This window comes from Panulirus ornatus, chromosome 9 (genome assembly GCF_036320965.1).
Source record: "Panulirus ornatus isolate Po-2019 chromosome 9, ASM3632096v1, whole genome shotgun sequence".
Classification (NCBI taxonomy): domain Eukaryota; kingdom Metazoa; phylum Arthropoda; class Malacostraca; order Decapoda; family Palinuridae; genus Panulirus; species Panulirus ornatus.
The window spans coordinates 49,548,836-49,569,784 of NC_092232.1; the positions used below are offsets into that span (position 1 = coordinate 49,548,836).

Sequence of the window (20,949 nt, forward strand, 5' to 3'; positions counted from 1 at the left end):
AGCGGAGATTCTCCATCTACTGTAGCAACTGACACCTTTCCTCTGCCAACAGGAACCCTAGTGACTTTGACACCTTTCCTCTGCCAAAAGGAACCCTAGTGACTTTGACACCTTTCCTCTGGCAAAAGGAACCCTAGTGACTTTGACACCTTTCCTCTGCCAAAGGGAAGCCCTAGTCACTTTGACACCTTTCCTCTGCCAAAAGGAACCCTAGTGACTTTGACACCTTTCCTCTGCCCAAAAGGAACCCTATCTATCATTCAACGCCTTCTTCTGCAGTACCCAAAAGATCTTCGCTATGTGTCTGTCCCTGTAAGTAAGAACCCAGCAACCACCACCGAACACTGTCCAAACTACGGAACCTGAACTGCCTCTCATCTGACGCAACAACTTGACTAGCAACGGTACACGACCTTAGTAACTCCTCATCCATTCTGCTGCACAATCTCTCCTGAAGAGGCACCTCGAGATCCAGACATGCATCTCCTAGAGCCCCGTATCAAATCTGCCCCTGTACCAGCACCACGAGATTTCTGCTACACAACCTAACGTTCTTAACCAATCCTGCACCAGCGGTAGCATAGCGCTCCCCCTGAGATGTATCAACTCTGTGTTTATCCAAAAACATCATTGTGTTATCATCCGTGTTTCTGTGATCCTTTTTTCGGTCCAAAATATCGTAAAAGAAATTCAAATATTAATCATACACCAACTGATTACCTATCTGACAGGTGCACCCGCCAAGCATATAGGTTCCAGCTTCGAACAGCTTGACGAAGCAGGAAAGATGTAGGAACAGAAGACCATCCAAAACCTTACTAAGGTATGTAAAAGGTAAGTTTCTCGAATGACTTTCCATCTCGACAATCCAGAAGCCATTATCAGCAATTATATACAAAATTCTATGACTGTGTGAGGGGGCGTTCATCAGTTATGTTTTATATACTTCGTCTACCTTCTGCTGCCTCACAAACAAATCGCTGAAAACTTACACCAACCAACTTCCCAGTAACACGAAGAACGAACGGAAACACCAATGATAATCATTCATTCGCCAAGCGATGCAACGCCAAAACTCCGTGGCGAACTGCTGTGCCCACAGCAACAACATAGCTCTGCTTGTTTCATAATTCATAAAGGATCAATATGTAATAACCTGATATGACATGAAGATCCATACCTACACCAGCACAACATACTACTAACAATAATGATTAAAACAAATCACATTATATATCTCGTTATACTGAAGAAAATAATTTCAATATATATATATATATATATATATATATATATATATATATATATATATATATATATATATATATATATCCTGCCCTCTCTCATTTTTTTTAATTTTCCAAAAGAAGGAACAGAGAAGGGAGCCAGGTGAAGATATTCCCTCAAAGGCCCAGTCCTCTGTTCTTAACGCTACCTCGCTAATGCGGGAAATGGCGAATAGAATGAAAGAATATATATATATATATATATATATATATATATATATATATATATATATATATATATATATATATCGTTGTTTTACACGTAAAACTAACACAATGGCTGCGATAGCCGAAGAAGAGTACTACTTTCAACAAGAACACCGGTGCTCCTACCTACCCCAACCTGCATAACACTTTTCACGTGACACACACCACACACACACCAGTCTTCCAACGGTGTACCTTCCCTCACGCTCAACACTCTCTTGTCACACTGCGAACGTTCCCAATAATACGTGCAAGATCTTATGATGTATCAATGATCAGGTGGTATACAAAACGTGTCATAGTCATAACTGAGACAATGGGAAGCCCCGCATAAACGATTTATTTGTTAACACAGGATAACCCATTGTTGTGCATCAGGCACATTAAGTAATGCCTTCCAAGCCAAAAGGTATTAACCATTCTGACCTTTTTTTTCTATCATTCTCACGCCTGACACAACGAAACAACACCAAGTTTCCTTTCATCCTTTTTACGTGATAATAGATGAAGCAGATGGGCATTATACATCAGAAGTGTCACAAATTACAAGAGGACACGACAAGTCTTCTTTCAGGAATAGACATATGTTTTTTTTTTTTTAAGAACACTGAGCATAACGTTCTCATTCTTAAAAACAGATGTATATTGCGTAAGGATGCTAGGCTGGATGTTACGGACCTCGAGGACACGGGAAGTACAACTAATTATAACACCTGTCAAGGAATTACTATTCTGAGACACCACCACAACACTGCTGTATGCTGACATGACCTGTCAGACCGGACGCAAATTATACGTGTGGAAAAGATTTTTCATACATCAGAACGACGCTTATGAACCTGAACAACTGGGAAAGACTGAAAATTAAGTTTATTCCCCAGAGTATAGATTTACACTGGGGAAAATCCCGGAGAGCTTCGTTATTTGCACTCACTAACAGCGCCGCACTTGCAAGGCAGGCACAGATCATATAATATTCCATTACGAAAATGAAAGGTGCAATAAGTAAGGGAGAAGACTAAAGTATGGGCGGGCCCAAAACTCCTTAATACAATGTCATCAGGCATCAGAAACAATTTACAAAGTTGTGGTCACTGAGGTCTGAAAAAAGGTCCATTGTTTAACTCTAATCCTATGGCATCATCGCTCACACAATGAGCCAGAGGTACACGTTGATGAGCCACTGTTATCAACAACCAAACTCAAAGTAAGACTGCCGGTCGCAATCTCCAACAGCCAGACGGAGCTCAGGAGCAACACCCAAGAGTCAGTCAGCTCTCAGACCAACGTGCGTGGGGTTAAAGACCTTTGAAACCATGGTAACGGGTACATAGGTAAATACCTTGACATTTCGAGACACAAGCAACCTTGTAACTCAGGGACAAACAAATAACCTTAAAAGACCACCAAACCTTGGCAATGAAGATTAATAAGATCAATGCATAAGTCCTTGACAATGAATAACACAAACTTACCTTGACATTGAGGGGCCTTGACGTGTCAACGCGTACCACATAAACCCCATCACTGTGAGACACAAACCCTATCAGTGTGCGACATACCAATTAAACACCGCCACTGAGACAAAGGCTGATGAGAAAGGCTGTATATTAAAGACACAGTAAGAGACGAACATGGGAAAACCTTGAAAATGGAGGGTACGAGTGAGCTGACGAAGCCCTACACATTCCCAGGCCAGCAACAAAATAACACCTTCCTCCGCGGTGAGCGAGACAGTGTCTGTCTGAGCACCCGCCATTCACTTGCCGCTCCACTCAACACTCTTAGCCTAAACTCACATATATGGCCTACCAGAACAGAGGCAATGATCGACAACGTCCTGACCCATTTTGAAAATAGACGACACGACGAGAAGTTTGTGAGGGATGACGAACAACCAAATCCTTGGGTGACTTCATCTTGGTATATGCCTCTTTCTACATGTGCTAACTTTATATTCAAGTGGCCACTGGACACACTGCACATACTCTATGTGGGTCTTCCGAGAATCTTATACTGGTAGTTGTCATCTTTTACTACCGAAATGTCACTTATGATGCTTAAATCAGAAAGATTGTTAACTGTCGAATCTAAATTATTTATTTCCATATCCGGGACAACGCTAAAATTGTATTTCGGCTGCGATATGTAAATGAGGAAGATCGAACAATATCATTGGTTAAGCAAACCAGCTTGAGTAGACGTCATTTCAGATTAATAAAAGGTGTACACAAACACACACACACACACACACACACACACACACACACATATATATATATATATATATATATATATATATATATATATATATATATATATATATATATATATTCTTTTCTTCTTTCATACTATTCGCCATTTCCCGCACAAGCAAGGTAGCGCCAAGAACAGAGGACTGGGCCTCCGAGGGAACATCCTCACCCGGCCCCGTTCTCTGCTCCTCCTTTTGGAAAAAAAAAAAAAAAAGAGAGAGGGGAGGATTTCCAGCCCCCAGCTCCCTCCCCTTTTAGTCGCCTTCTACGACACGCAGGGAATACGTGGGTGTTCTTTCTCCCCTATCCCGAGGGATAATATATATACCCCTTGGGATAGGGGAGAAAAAAATACTTCCCACGTATTCCCTGCATGTCGCAGAAGGCGACTAAAAGGGGAGGGAGGGGGCTGGAAATCCTCCCCTCCCGTTTTAATTTTTCCAATAGAAGGAACAGAGAGGGGGCCAAGTGAGGATATTACCTCTAAGGCTCAGTCCTATGTTCTTAACGCTACCTCGCTAACGCGGGAAATGGCGAATACGTATGAAAAGAATACGTGTGTACATATATATATATATATATATATATATATATATATATATATATATATATATATGTGTGTGTGTGTGTGTGTGTGTGTGTGTGTATGCGCATGAGGTCTTTTCTTGGTCTCTTCATGGTTGTGGGAAACGACGAACAAGTACACCTTGGATCCTTCTGACGAGGCCACTGGAGGTTCGAGGTTGCGCTCCACACAAGAGGAGGATTACGCTGCTGAACTCCACTTCAGCGAGGACGATTCGAGGACAATGTCCTCTTTCCCATCAGCCAGCGATGACATAATGCTGTCGATGGTGACTTATTGCTTGCGGTTGGACAGGCCAACAACAGAGTAATACAAAAATGTTATTTCCCCAATTCACTTCTTTCGTCCAAGGCTACCCACGTTAACAAAAGCCAGATGGTTCCTTGCAGCACTGCAACATGGCCCAGATAACACAATTCACCAGCTCAGAAGGGTCAGGAGACACTTTCTGATATTGTGTTCTCCACTTCCGATGACAGACGACACCATGACAAGGACCTAACTACATATGGCGGTCGTTTGTAACCCAAATCCAGTGCTCCTACCCTATGACAAAAGTGTGTGACACATTGCATCAGTATACTGCGTATGTACGGGAAATGACGAGAGAGAGAGAGAGAGAGAGAGAGAGAGAGAGAGAGAGAGAGAGAGAGAGAGAGACGCTAGCTAGTCAGTATGACCAGCAGTGCCTGGGTGTGGGTGGCGTGAGTGGGTGAGGCGGGGATCAGCCCGCCATCGGCACGACCACCGGGCCGATACCAACACCAGGAACCTGTAGAAACATTTATATAATCAGATGCCTCGACCTGGTCCGTCCGTCCTTCCTGACGAAGTCCAAATCTATATCTTGATCTCGCATGACCTTACCATGGGGAACGGCTACAGATAATCTCTGGCGGAGAGCCATGAAGACCCTCACAAAGAGGAGTCACGCAGAGGCTGTGCAGCGAGGGAGGTCAAAGTTCACGGCTATATTGCTAACGACTAACGCTGCCTCTTCTCTCCTACTCCTCCTCCTCTTTCTCTAAACCACCTAAGAAAATGACTCCTACAAGATCAATATCGTACTGTTAAGAGTGTCCTTCAACCCTCATACGTCTAATCATCCCTACCACGTAACACACGTTAGCTGAAGTGTAGTGACACTACCCTTTTCATCATCTCGTTACCAACATATACAATACTTCCCACAATAATCACACCTGTGTATTCCCAAGCCAAAAGGCTTTATCTTGTATCAGCCAGATATAACTGGACGTATCATTCCGCAGGTTAAAATCTTCGCCCACGTGGAAACCACTTCTTCTACCAGGCGCTGTAAATGCCAGTGATTTTTTTTTCCTTAATTTTTTGATTTTCTTCTTGTTGCAGCTCACACCAAACATCCACAAATAAGCCCTTATCATGGCCATCTCAGATAAATGGTGCAATAACACGTACGAGAAAATAATGCAAGAATAATTAGTGGCCTCCTTCAGTGTTTGTGGTAGTAGACTTAAAAGGTGGAAGATTACGGAGGAAGATCTAAAACTTCATAATATGAGAATCAGGAGGTAACACAGTGATAAATCCTTCTGACTTGTCTCCATAGAGAAGCGACGAACAGCAGCAGCCCATGTTGTCTCCATAGAGAAGCGACGAAGAGCAGCAGCCCATGTGCGAGCGGGTTTATGCCACAGAGGCTGGGGACTTACGCTAACAGGGTCACGACAGGAGTGGCTGATATAATACGTGAAGGAGAGAGAGAGAGAGAGAGAGAGAGAGAGAGAGAGAGAGAGAGAGAGAGAGAGAGAGAGAGAGAGAGAGAGAGAGAGAGAGAGGGAAACAACATCACGGAATAACAGGTCGGCACAATGATTCTAAGAAAAAAAAAAAAAAAATGAAGGCGGTATGCGATTCAGCACAGAGGAAAGGTTTCATGACCTGTTATGCTCTGTCCCAGAAGCAAGAAACATAGGGTAACATTATATCCCACTATGGCGAGATAAAGGTTTAGTAAGAGAAGGTACGTAATACCCATCCTAAGCCAAGATTACTCTTACTGTACGGTCAGCACAAATGTAGGTATCAAAGCCAGCACACAGGAGATCTGGTCAAGTCAGCATAAACTTACAGAGACACCAAACTGAGCACCTCCTAATGTGTCGCCTGTTGGCGTTCAGACGGGACAAAGGAGTTGACCGTCCATAAATGAAAGTTCAAAATGGCCGGCAATCCAACTCGGCCAAAATCAAAACGCTTAACACAATGCCTGAATGGCCAAGACAAATACGGAAAATTAAGTCAAACTTTTATCACCGGATATGACATGTATCCAAATACATGAAAACAGGACCCGCCAACTGAGAACACATAACAACTAGAGTCTTGCATCTCACAACACAGCTGTTGGTTTAACTATTATCTAAGTGACTCATCTATGCGAATGATGATGGCTGGCTGGTTATTGGATCTTTAGGCCTATCAAATCTGGGGTGACAATGGCCAGTAGAAAAAAATAACCATCAACCGAAAATCTTTATCGCCAGTCTAATTCCACACACACACACACACACACACACACACACAAATCATATGGTTTATGTCCAATGACGAGAATTCTTCTAAAGGAGTTGGCATATTAAAATTCTACTGTCTATCTCCATAAAGAAAGCACCAAACCAAAGAATCTGCCTTTTATCACTTGCCAGCTCTCGAATACTGTACTATTTTTGCCAACACTCATCATAATATTTATGTCAACACTATACATAGAAATAAAAGATATGGATTGTTAGTAACGTTCTTGGAATCTAAAGAAAAGGGTATACAAGAATATGACGGCAAGGGGTACAAAGGCGAAATAGCACTGCCATGCATTCCCTATATCCGGGACTATTCACTATTTCACTGCCCTGTCTCAAATATTTTCAGAAAACGACTCTCTGGAAGCATAACTGTCCCATTGTTAGACGGCACTAATACACTGACATGAAACATCACAAACATAATCTATAAAGAATATTTGTTTTACGTTCATATTTTCAATACTTCGTTCTCACATACGTATTATAATTATATTTTTTCGTTCTCTTTCTTTCATGTTCGTACAAATTTACTTCTGAAATCAATAATAAATGACAAATTGTGTAACTCATCGTTCAAATACTTTAAATCAACCCCCCCCCAAAATAAAAAATATCCCTTTATCCCCAACCTTTAAAAATAAAGATGGCGAATCCTGCACCTTGAAATAAAAGATCTGGTAACCTACCTGTACAGTTCGTAACTATAGAAATGACTCACACATCCGGCTTCAAGGAACAATGCTTAAGGGATCAGTGTGATGTACTAATAGGGTATGTTGGCATGACATAGTGCAAATGATGACTGCTGCCAACAGCAGTGAACTGCGAGGCCAGCAAAACTAGGCCATAACAACCATCAGAATAGGTTTCCTTCTCTCGCCCAGCACTCCACCTACCACCGAAACCACAAAGGCCATTTTACCTCCCGGCCTCATTCTCCACGTAACCCTCGACCTGCCACACATCACCGCTATTCTAAGAGTTCACCACTTCCAATGCGCCCAAAATTTTGTGTTCTATAGCCTAAATCATGAAGGAAAATCGGAAAATAACACAAAACATTAACGGATCAGACACGTCTCGATTTCATTTACGAAGGTGAATCTAACTTTCTCAACTGAGGGAAGAAACTTTGTATCTCGAATAGACTATCCAAATACACACACACACACACTTTATTAGCTTCATGTATCTCATTTTTTCCCATCCGCGGGACCTAAAACTTGTCTCAAATGTGGTAGACGCCCAAACCACTTGTACCAACACACGTAACCACGAACCCTGAGGCACTCATAAAATCAACGCTAACGGATCTTCAATGGGACTCAAAATATATTTTCTAATTATGGAATGAAAAGAAACAAGTACCAGTTTTATGTTGGGGGTTTATCAGCCTCACAATTTTCATGGCAGATTCCCGTAAGGTTTTATGTTCACAATTATATAACGCTATCAGAGTTAACCAGGTTCACCTTTCATGAGACCATAGCCTAGATTCTCACGAACAATTCACTTCAGGTGTTCCAAGTCCATCTAAAAATGTGTTTGCTCTTACAGTACTATGCTTGTCTCCAACCAGTGTCATATATAAAGGCAGACATTACTAAGTCATATCTGTTCCCAAAAAAAAGGAACTTTAATGAACGCTTTGTAAGAGAGAACGGGGAAGAAACGGCAACAGTAGAACGAGCAGCAGCATGGGGAGCAAAGTGGTATTACTACTAGTGGACATAGTGGCAGCCGAGGAGGACAAGCAGTAGCTAGCGGTGGTGGTGGTAAATGAGGTGCTGGAAAAGCAGCAAGAGGTGGTGGCAATGAAGCAGCAGGAACAAGTACCATACGTGTATGTACAGTCACGAAATCTTACCTATAATTTGTAACATACATGTCATACATAAGAAATAAATATACTTTTGTTTTACAACAGCACACAAACACCCACTTTCTCAGTCCTGTAAATTCAACCCGCCGATATTAGATAAATTTCCGTTTGCTTATATCACCAACATTATCAACTAACCAACTGCTGGTGACGTCACCTGCTATCACGTTGGGTAACACGGTCAAGGAAGATAATAACTGATTATCGTGGTATGGGCAAGCCTGGCTACTGACATACTAAACCTGTGCTAGCATCATGACATCATGAGCTGAACCAACAGTATACATTAAACACAACCAAAGCTCTACATATACAGCACATCCAACGTCAACTTACAACCACCATCAACTCTACTAGGAGGGAGTGCTGGATATAAACGTAAAGATCACAAGGAGAAAAAGACACACCAAATTAGTTAACGTAGACACATACACACAAGAAGCCAATCACTGTTACAGTACTTCTACGAAAACAACACACACTGTACATCACTTTCATTCCGTACTGGGTAGAGGGTGTGAAGGTTTTTTTCGGGGAACAGGTACTAAGAATTGACCAACATGTGTCTGAAGAAGCACTACACTGCTCGCCCTATACACATCCAAATGACGCAAAATGTGCTGGCTCAAACACCAGTAACAAACACACTCTTTTATCATAACTCTAGCACATAAAAAATCATTAAAACACCCAATATATGAGCAAAACAATGCACTGCTACTATCATCTATGTAAAGTCCATGTGATAAATGACTCAACACATGAAACATGCAAAAGGCTGATGGATCACTGCAGTGATTAAGATAAAAGCCTAGAAAACGATACCTAAGTAAACAAAACAAGATAAAGGATAGGAAAGCTAGTCATGGTTGATAACTCATTTGACCTGAAGCTTCACCATCACCTCAAACTAAAGAACAAGCTCATTTGGATACAGTTTTCTTTCTAGTAATACCTCGGGTCTCTTTCTAAACTGGACTGGTACAGAGAGGACAGTCATCAGTCTAAACTGGAAACTAGCACAAATGACTGAAACAAGATCCAGAAATAACTATAACTGTCCTCGTCAACCTACATAGGGAAGCATCACAAATGAAATATAATCCAGTAATAACTATCAGTAAACAAAAAAAGTACACCCTCTGAGCACCTGTGTACCACACAGCTCCAATTCACTCTAACCTATGCACGCCTAACACCCTCTTACATATTTGGGCCCCGACTCCTTGAAGCATCTTTCAATACAACCTTAACCTCCACTACGGTTTCCCCTTCTACTAGTCCCATCCATTTCTGGCACATATACCTGCTCAGTCTGCTTCTCCTCAATCATCCTCTCCATATGTCCACACCATTTTAGCAATCCCTCTAAGCTCTCTCTAACTGCCACACCTCTCTCTTACCCTATCACTTCTCACTCAATCAACCCTCAATTATCCTTAAGTACTTCATTTCCAACATATCCATCCTCTTCTGCAATTCTTGATCAAAGGCCCATGCTTCACACCTTTACAACATAGATTGGGCTGATATGTATGTTCTAGTCCCGCTTACTCAAAACCTTTTTCACTCCATCCCTTCATCTCCAATTTGGTCTCTCCTTGTTGGCTCCACTTCTGACAACGACTCTTCACTCATTCTCCATATGCCCAAACCATTTCAGCATACCATCCCCAGCTTTCTTATCCAAACTTTTTATTACTGCACCTATTACCCTTTTATTACTTACCCAATCAAACCTCCTCACACCAAATATTGTCCTTAAACATTTTATGTCCAACACATCCATCCTCCTTCGCACATCCTCATCCATAGCCTATGCATCGCACCCATGCCACGCTTGGGACTACTATACCTTCAAACATACCCATTTTCATCCACCCAAATATCAACCCCACTTTGCACCCTCACTCATCATATGACACTTGCCTTTCCATGGTTCCATATGCTGCCATGCCCATGCCTAGAAACATAACACTTCGCTTCTTCCACAGATACTCCATTCAAACACACCTCAACTAACCTTTTTTCTTTCCTGCTACACCTAATAACCTTGATTTTATTCACTTTTACTCTAAACTTACTTGTGCTCCACTTTAAACTATGACTCACCTGCCTGGTCTTCCACCCTCTTAAAGTACATAAAGTTCAAAGCATACAAAACAGTGCACTTGGAACAATCACTGGTTGCCTAGCTACGAAAAAAGCTCAACATCTTGACAATAAAACAAAGATCCTCCCAATACAGACCCATCTCAGCGGGCTTGGCATCCAATTCTTTACAAAAGCCGTAGACCCCTTCCAACCAAATCACTCAATAACTAACCACCAACTTCCAAGTAGATATAAAAAGCTTACCCCTGTCTCAGACTTCTGTAATCTCTCGTAAAGGATACCCCCATCCCCAACAAGTATAACAATGACAAAACATATGTACAATGAAATAACCTGACAATCACTAAACAGCCAACCTCTCAGTCTCAAACTTGAAGCCACCAGATAATCACCCATCAAAAGCCACACTCCCCACACTCCTAACCTAACCTAACCTAACCTAACCTATCCTAACCTCATATAGGACAGAAAGGACTCCTTCAGTAAGGTAAGGCCCATTTATTAGTTTGTAAACTTGGAAGGTGTTCCAAGGAAGATATGTGTGCAATGTATCCTACATACTAATAAAATGAGTACAAAATACTAATTAGACAAAAAAATTATTAAATCAACTTATGAAATCAAGTCTAGAATAATGAGTTTTAAGCCTAAATTTTTCAAGTGTCAAAAAAAAAACAAAAGTATACATTCTCATCAGTATCTGATTTTGTTTTTTAAAATGAACAACATTCATTTACAAGTTAAAGTGTGACTTTCAACAATGTAGAAGAGATGGATAAACGACATAAATATAAAAAATTATCCCTGGGTGTTTGTCATGCTATTCAGATGAAACAAATTGTAAGTGATGAGGAGCAACAGTAAATTTCTCATATGATGACTGGTAATTTTTTTTACGAGCATAAAGCTGAAGTAGATAATGAAAGAGCAGGAAAGACTAAAAAGAATAAAATAAAAAAATAACTAAACTAAGAAAGATACTAGAAAACCATGTATATAAACCATAACAATAGTACAGGAACGGATAGATGAAAACATTCAAATCATTAAAAACTGAAATTCATAAAATCAATTACAAAATACAATCTGTAAAAGCAATCTGGTAATGAAACACCTGAGTGACAAATCTATTGTGGGACAGGAAGAAGATACTGGTTCAGTTTCACCTATAAAAAACACTGATGAATGAGGAATAATAATAAAGACCATTAGTTACAAATGTATTTAGGTGAGTGAGCAACTGGTAAAAGATCTCCCATGTGAATTCCCTGGGACTGACCAATCTTTAGATTTTAGATTACAGATATCAGTCTTTACAATGGAGTTTTCTTGTCTTTAAAGGCAATTCATATGCAACACACCATGTGCACATACATTTTCAATAATGCACTACTGAACCCAATTCAATGTACTTACCAAAATTCTTCAGTCCTCACTTTTAACAAAATAACTTGGAAAAACATGGAGCACTATTACCTCTGGTTCAGACTTCAAAAAAATCATACTCAACATTGGCAAAAGCCTTAAACATTAAAATTTTGGATACATTTGGACTGAAGATTATCTTCCCATACTGAGATTCTTTGATGGATGACTATATATATCAAAAGTCAGCTAGCAACCTGGTATAATCAAATACTGAAAAGAGAGACTTTAGATAGGAACATTTCAAGCTTTACGAGCATGGAAGATACATAAAAAGTTTGGTCCCAGGAACTGAGCAACCAAGGTTTTGATAATATAATCAAGACAAAAAATACGACCAGTCAAGATTACTAGCACATTTTTACATCTCTTTTATAAAAAAAGAGAAGGGTATTTATATATAGTTTACATATGAAAAAGGTGTACTATATTAAGCCTGGGAATACAAACCATCAGAATTCCCTCAAGGACAGTGGTGATGAGACCTACCTGATGACATGTGATGAGCAGTGCTGCCCACACAAAGGCCCCAGCTATGGTTTGTGCAGCAGTAGTCTGCAAAAAGAGGAGGTTTTCATTTTGTTCTATGCTGGGGCCCTCAGAGGATGCAAGGGGAGTGAGGGTGGAGGTGTCGGGGTGGGTGGAATCAGTCACTACTGCTGTTGTTGGTGCCGTCATCGTGGCCGACTCACCGTCATCATCTCCCACACTCATTACGCTAACCATTCACACCTGCATGAAATAAAATATAAAATCCAAGTCACCACTGCATCCAACATCATTCTTGTTGATTCTAAGTAATGGATGATTTCCACATACAATCACCTATAAGGAACCATTACTCTGGTCTTCAAAAGTCAGGATTAATCTTTTACATACAGTACCAGGTTCTTTATATGGTTTGAGAGAGGGATCATGCTGGTCTGAATCAGCCAGCCTGGACTGCTTTGCAAAGAAAACCCTGGACACCAATGTTGAAAACCTAAAGCTAAACAACAGTAACTGATTAATCTGTGATATCTGAACATTTTTTCTTCCATCAGGTATGGGAAAAATATCCAAACTAAGAGGGGTGCAAATTTTCTAGTGTCAATAATATAATTTACCCCATGAAAATCTGAGAGGGTCTGGTTCCTAATCTACAAACAACAGGTAATGATAGTTTGAGTTAAAGTGTGTAGTGGCAAAACCTGTCCTTCAAATGTGTACATTTAGTAAAATAAATTCTATATACTGAATGTGCACATAGGAATTCCAGTTCTTTTTCCTATCTTCTGACAAAAGATAACACATATGTGGGTAAGGAATGATGATGAAGGAAAATATGGGGTTTGCTTGTACAATCAAAAAATGAAAAATCATTCAAGATGATAATCAGAACCTATTAAAATCTCATCCAATTATTGTATCTACACAGATGAGATTTTTTTTTCATTTTCATTATCTTGGAAGTATGTCACTGTTTTGGTCTTGTGCTGGTAGACTTACTGCAGTCATATTTTTGAGGTACGACTATTTTGATCCGTCTCATGTGAAATTCATAACTTCTTTCATTTAACTACTTTTAAGTCATATCTGGACTTGAAGCTGTACGTACATATGAAAAAAATATTCTTGAATCTAATTTCTGAGAACATGCAAAATATTCTTACTTTCAACAAACAAAAACTACTGTTCTCTTCTGCCACTGCACTTCCTGAGACTAAAATTTGGCAACATTCGCAATCTCAAGCCCTAAATTCCCAATCAGCAATTCAAAATAATGTACAATCCATTACACTGATTACTTCAAAAACATTAAAGAATGGCTGTTCTTTTGATGTAGTAGTAAAGTACTACAGAGTATCTATCTAACTATCTATCTACCTATATCACTGATGCCTGTTCCAATTGGAACTCCCTCAAAGGGGTGGCTACAGCAACAGTGTCCATTACTAAAGAACTCCAGAACTACAGCACTACAGAATAAGCTCTAAAATTTGGATTCCTTAGGACCTGTGCCTTTCTGAATTTTTGAATGAACAAGCAGAAATGATGTGTAACTTGTAAACAATAAACAATAACACTTCAAATAAACAAAGAGGTAATGAATGCAGTACACAGATACTAAATTATAGAATGGAAAGCACATGAGACTATAAAAATGTTACTCCCAGGCAATCCAAATTTCTCAACATCAGAGAATTTTCTGATCTCTGGGATTTGGCCTTGAGGCCTGACATGATTTGATTATAGAGGTTTCTGAACTTTTAATCTCTGAACATAAGAGGTCATACACATATCTAATGATTTTTTCTTCCAAAGGAACAGAGTTCTCTTTATGGCAAAGCAATACAATTGCTTTGACCAAAATTTTTCCAAACTTTTACTTTCCCAATTTCATGCAAAACAAAGCAATTTTTGAAAGGTTCTATTCTAAATCTCTAAAGAAGAAAAATATACAAATATGGAATTCAATACAATGTACAATATAAAGCAAGACCAAAATACAAATAATAAAGGAGCTATCCCTGGGAAAAGCTGGATGACATTTTGATTGGTTCTTGCACTCTTAATATGTATGATTTTTGTTCTTTAAAGTACTTAACCCAAAATTTCCTTTCCATAACCTACCCACTTACAAGATATATAACGTTCAAGGACTGAAAAAACGAGCAGCTTTTATTTTTGAGATATCAATAGCTGTAGGCTAATAGGGAGCTAAGGAAAACAGCAAAACTGGTCCAATAAAAGACCCCATTCCATCAACAAATGCAACTCTCACAATTTTCTGAGCACTAAGATTGCAGAAATATCTGGCCTTCAAGATGAAGGAAACAAACTGGAAATCCATAATTAATGACAGAATTTTGTACTTAAGACCAAAATCAATCCAACAAGCTTCATTGTACAAGATATTAATCCTGAAATTTCATTCAAGAACAAACTTCCAAGCAGATGCCTCCCCCTAGGCCTATGCTGAACCTGGTATGGGTCAAAGAACACAGCACACCAAACACCTCAATTTACAAAAGTAATTACTCTAAAATAAACTGGGAAGCGGTGGTAACATGAAACAACTACCGTTTTGTTTTACTTGTTTAAAATGGGGTTGTTACACATTATTTCTCTATGGAAGATCTTTCATATAATTCCATATAATTAATGAAGATACATCCTACCTCCCTGGTACTCGTAATTCTCACATACATATTACTTTATTTAAATCAACATCACAAAATAAATCATAACTCCAAATTATGCTTCGCACTTCTTACTGTATTCTCTACACACTACATTACACAGACATATGCATATATACACATGTACATATTCATACATGCTACCTTCATCCATTCCCGCTGCTACACATGAAATGGCACCCCCTCCCCCTCACGTGCATGCGAGTTAGCACTAGGAAAAGACAACAAAGGCCACATTCATTCACCCTCAGTCTCTAGCCATACTAGATTTTAGCCTTCCAGCAAAACCTTAGGGGAGGGTGAACTCAGAGACTGGCCGAGGTAGCAAACTTCAGAATCCCAAAATTTGAGCCATATTTGTAGGGATGTTATCAATGTCATATTAAGATATTTTCAATGAAGTTTCATGATGAGGGCAAAATGAAAATTCTATCTACCTATCCATTTATCTTTACCTCTGATGCCTGTTCCCTCTAGGAACTCCAATCTAGGGCGTGGCTAAGGCAAAAAGTCTCCACTTAAACCTGTAACTCCCTCACATACACTATTTCAAACATTCCTCCACCATTTCTCTCCCACCAGTATTCTTCCACTCTACTTCCTCATGTCACAGATGGTCTACCTCTGACACCACCTTCATTGGTACTATCATACACTCTCCTTGTAAATTTCCTATCTCACATTATTTTCACATGCCCAAACCATCTCAAAGTATTATGTTTCCCCACTCTACCACTTCACAATTCATTCCCTTTGCATTCCCTGCCATACCACATCTCTCATACACTCCCTCATTTCTTCCTCATTCCATTTTGTCATATCCAATGCTTCTCACAATTAACTCATTTCCACAGCCTGGATTCTTGACTGCTCTTGCTTTTATCTTTCCTTCCATATCACCAAATGTACCCGAGATAGCTACTAAATACTGAAATTCTCCCACCTCTTCCTGTCTTTCTCCCCCTATATCTATAACATGGTTTGGAAAATTTCTTCTTTCACTGTACAGGGTTTCGAAAAATCTATAAATCAATTCCTTTCAAACATGATTACTTCACTTTTACTTGCATTTACCTTCAATCTCCTACACTTATACACATCATAGAAGACATTTACAACCTTCTGCAACTCCTCTTCACTCTCAGCAAAAAACACAGCATCATCTGCAAAAAAGGCTTGTCACTAGCCATCATAGCTGACTGCCACATTCTATCTCTGCAACCCTTTTCCAAAGTTTATCTTTCACCTTTCTCAATACTCAATCCACATATATGTTAAAAAGCCATGGTTGCATCAAACAGCCCTGCCTCACACCCACATGTATATTGAAACTTTTGCTCAACTCTCCATCTAATCTCATGTATGCATTTGCTACTCTACTGAAGGCTTTCACACCACCCAACATTTATCCTCCATAGCCCAAACATCCTGAATACATCCCATAAAGCTCTGTCATATGCTTTTTCCAGATCCATATATCTGCATACAATTTCTTAACATTCTTTAGATACTCTGAAACAGTCATTTTCATCACAAAAATCTGATCCACACCTCCCCTACCTTTCATAAAACCCCTTGCTCCTAACTAATTCTGCATTCAGTGCATTCAGCCACTTTCCTCATCATATTAATCAACACTCTTGCATACCCTTTTCTTGGTATACTTAACAACTGAATTATTCCCCTGTAATTGCTGCATACTCCTTAGTAACTTTTGAGTAAAGGATCAATGATATCTTTCACCTACCCCTCAAGCGCAAACTCTCGTTCCCATGTTACATTACATATCAGATGCATCCAGTCTATCAAACTTTCTCCTTCATTCTTCAGCATTTCAGCTGTAATCTCATCCACTCCTACCATCAGCCTCATTATTGCCCTTTTTACCTCCCTTCATGCTATAGGCCCTTGCACTTGTATCCTCTATACCCATATATGTCACAACTAGATCCTCACCTCCTCCCATATTTATCAGTTCTTTAAAATACTCCTTCCTCCTTTTGATTCAGCAACTTCCTTACGTCTCACATGAACATTTCTACTCTTACATCCACCTAATTCCAGTAAAATTTCATATTTCCCTAAACTTTTCACTTTCATCCAAAGTCTTCATCTACTCTTTCTTAACATTCAACTTACGAATCTTATATTCTTCCCTCTCCCTCTGCTGAACTACCACTGACTAATTCAAGAAATCTACTATATGCTTATTTCTTCTCTTCCACATCATTTCTAATATCACCCATCCACAATGCATTTCCCTTATCATTCCTACATCTCACAATCTTGTGTCCAATATTCAACTAATTCAAAAACCTTTAACAATCTTTCTCTAAAACTTAGAAACACCTCATTCACACATGACTGCATCTCTACATTTAATGCACTTCTGTCTAAACTTTAGGTCACCCTCCTTTCGTACTCCTTCTTGCATTCTTTCTGATTCATCTTCTCACTTGTCAATACTTTTACCTCATTCTCCCTTACACCATACCCTCACTTCTCCCTGGTCCTTACCCCCATACGTGCTGTGAAACGGTCAGTCTCCGAAGAATCCTCTCCCAACTCCAGCAGCTAGCACAGACTTTCTCAACTATTCATCCACAGCCTTATTGTCAATCAAACCCTTTTGCTCTTCTCTTTCTCATTCCTCACCCACGTATACTTATGGGTCATCCTGTGCTGAAAAAAGATGTTTGTGAAGAATAAACCCATCTCAGCAAACACATCCACAAGATAACTTCCATTCTCATTTACTCGAGGCACTCCCCATTTACCAACTATCTCTCTAATATCATTGCTCTCAAAACACTTGCTCTCATGATTTTTTCTCATGGCCAGGTGCATTTACATACTTTAAAGTGATTACCATTTGTCTTATATGTGTTACATACCGTAACCATGCTAGTTGGTGAAACACAAATAAGTAGATATCAACTCTAGCATCCCAGATTTATCTAGATTTTCGATGTTCTTGACATACTAGACAAGCTCAAGTGAGCATTGCCCCAGCTGCTGACAGATGTCAGAAAGACGTCAGAGTATGTACCCGTTCACTCCACAGCCTGATATCCCATAAAGGACCCATTCCTCATGTGGTAAAAGTCTAGTTTATTTTCACATCTCACGATGATTTGGTGAGATTTATTTTCACGGATTCTGATCATTTACTATACACATTTCAACTTCCTCTACATTAATCGACCAAACATTTCTCCTAATTTTCATGTTCCTCTCAACAATCGACATAGTTAAAGGCACAGAATGAACTATAATGCTCTAAACACAGCACTGTCTTCACAAAACATACGGTCATCACTCAGTTCACCGAGTTAATAGGAATGTCGCGCAAAACTTGACATTTACCAACCAAATAGTAAAGTGTTGGGGATAATCTCGTCCATTAACCTGTTTATATCAGGTATTACCAATGGTGCACCTAAATAAAAGTCGATTTATAGCACGAGCCGTTCAATGTTGATGACCAATACCTTCAACTGTCTGAAGACGTTGACAGGTCAATAAATACCATATTGTCATTGTGGACTAATTACCCTCGTATTGTTTTCAAATGTAAAGGCAGAACGCAACGTAATTATCTGTCAGGTTTAACAACATAAACATGAGGGGGATTAATGAAAAGAGAAAATAGGGAAAAATGGAGACAGTAACTAAGACTGACTCAGGTAACAGATGGATACAAAACCAAATTTCCACTTACCAAATTTCACTGGGCAAATCGCTATCCTTGTACACTATCCTTACTATTACTTAATAAGGTGAAACACATAGCACATAACACTATTCACTCTCACAATTACACGCACACACATGAACTTCTCACTGTCTTAATGTGATGAAACCCAAAGATTACAATTTTCCTGACACTTCACCAATGGCGATGTTGTCAGCACTAAGGAACGCATGCGCAGTGAACCCTGATGCGCGACTATCCTTATCACCAAATAAATTATGCTGTCAAAATTCTTTAGTCTCATATTACGTTATAATGATAATATTCTACGTCATGCATTAAGAATGAACATATCTTCCATAGATTTATCCTCTTGTTAACTAAATATTGAGGTGTCTGCTCTCCTTATCAAGAACTTTTTCTTTGATTGGTTTCTATGTACTCTAACTTCACTTTTCTTTATCAATTAAAATAATATAACCTAGAACCTACTACAATACTTTTAAAATATTGTGACAACAATTATTATATTACAAACAAAATCATGTAAAAGCATTCGGACAAAGTAATCAGCTGTGTACCATAAACAAATATTGCCCAGTTGGGGAAACGTGATCCAGCGCCTGGCACAAGATCAAAAAATCTCAATCTGAATCACAAAATCATGTCCAGACAACTTGTAGCATGCATGCTGAACGTCTCTGAGGGGCGACGCTATGGTATAGTTGAGCAAATTGCTAAAGCAGCCCTGTCAACTATCAATCCACCCATTCAAGCACCCTCTGTGTCGGAATGGGCAATTAATGCCACTGTTTTGAATATCTTCCAAGATGTTGACTACAACAGATCAGTCATCACAATAGTCTCGAATGAAAATAACATTGGTAGGCAGATACTTTATACTTATTTCATGGAATTAACTAGATATGTGTAACTTGTAAATGAAACGCAGTCACTTTGATATTGTTAGTTAAACTTTTCTTAGTTGTGATTCCAGTAGTTTGATTTTGAAGTGTGTTTTGGAGAATTGGTTTCAGATCTTGTGAAAAATAAGTTTCAGATTTTTGTGCTGTATCAGTTGAGTCTCAAGTTATTAAAACTGTTTGCAAAATGGCTACCTTGCCAAAGTGGTCATTCAATTATAGAACTAGTGTGTAATATAAATGGAAAAATTGACTTTGCTAAGAAAATTAGATATAAGTATGATAAGGGAAATTATGATAAAGTAGAGGATATGTTGGATTTAGATTGGGAAAAAGAATTTGATAACTGTAATGTCCACGAATAATGGAATAAGTTTAGAAATGTACGAGAAAAAGAAATAGAAGTGATCCCGAAGAGACTTATCCACCAGACGGGAAAAAGAAATAAAGGTGCTAATCACCAAGTGCCTTTGAATTGTAAGGCTCTGTCCAAAATTAAAAGAAAAGAAAGATTATGGACTAGATACTCGAATACTAGGGATGAACAAATTTACGCAGATTACCAGGAAATTAATAAAGGGATTTGAGAAGCAGATAGCTCATCAGGTTAAACAAACATTAGAAAATGACATTGGGGTGCTATGCAAATCCCTCATATTCGTGTTCTAGAAAATGACATTGGAGTGCTATAGGCATCTCTCCTATTCGTGCTGTAGTTTGTGGACATGACGAAAGTAGTTCCATTGGATTCTTTACACTTTCAACTGTTGATAAAGAGTACTTTTACCTCACAATTTCTCCTCTATTTCAAAGCCGTGCCCACTTTA

General features: G+C 39.2%; 2 protein-coding genes across 3 annotated transcripts in view; one reads left to right on the top strand and one right to left on the bottom strand.

Annotated features, from left to right (window-relative positions):
* Positions 1–19,421, bottom strand: part of Tmep (Transmembrane endosomal protein) — a 139,397-nt gene extending 119,976 nt beyond the window's left edge. For both annotated transcript variants that reach the window (XM_071665170.1, XM_071665169.1), the window contains exons 1-2: positions 19,227–19,421; positions 12,813–13,055 (exon numbers count right to left, since the gene is read on the bottom strand). In XM_071665170.1, the coding sequence (XP_071521271.1) occupies positions 12,813–13,049 (237 nt within the window). In that variant the 5' untranslated portion in view covers positions 13,050–13,055; positions 19,227–19,421. The remainder of the gene's footprint in view (positions 1–12,812; positions 13,056–19,226) is intronic.
* Positions 19,422–19,775: 354 nt separating this feature from the next.
* LOC139750411 (uncharacterized) overlaps positions 19,776–20,949 on the top strand; it is a 158,511-nt gene continuing 157,337 nt past the window's right edge. Inside the window, exon 1 of the mRNA XM_071665178.1 lies at positions 19,776–20,083. Within this exon, the coding sequence (XP_071521279.1) occupies positions 19,864–20,083 (220 nt within the window). The 5' untranslated portion in view covers positions 19,776–19,863. The remainder of the gene's footprint in view (positions 20,084–20,949) is intronic.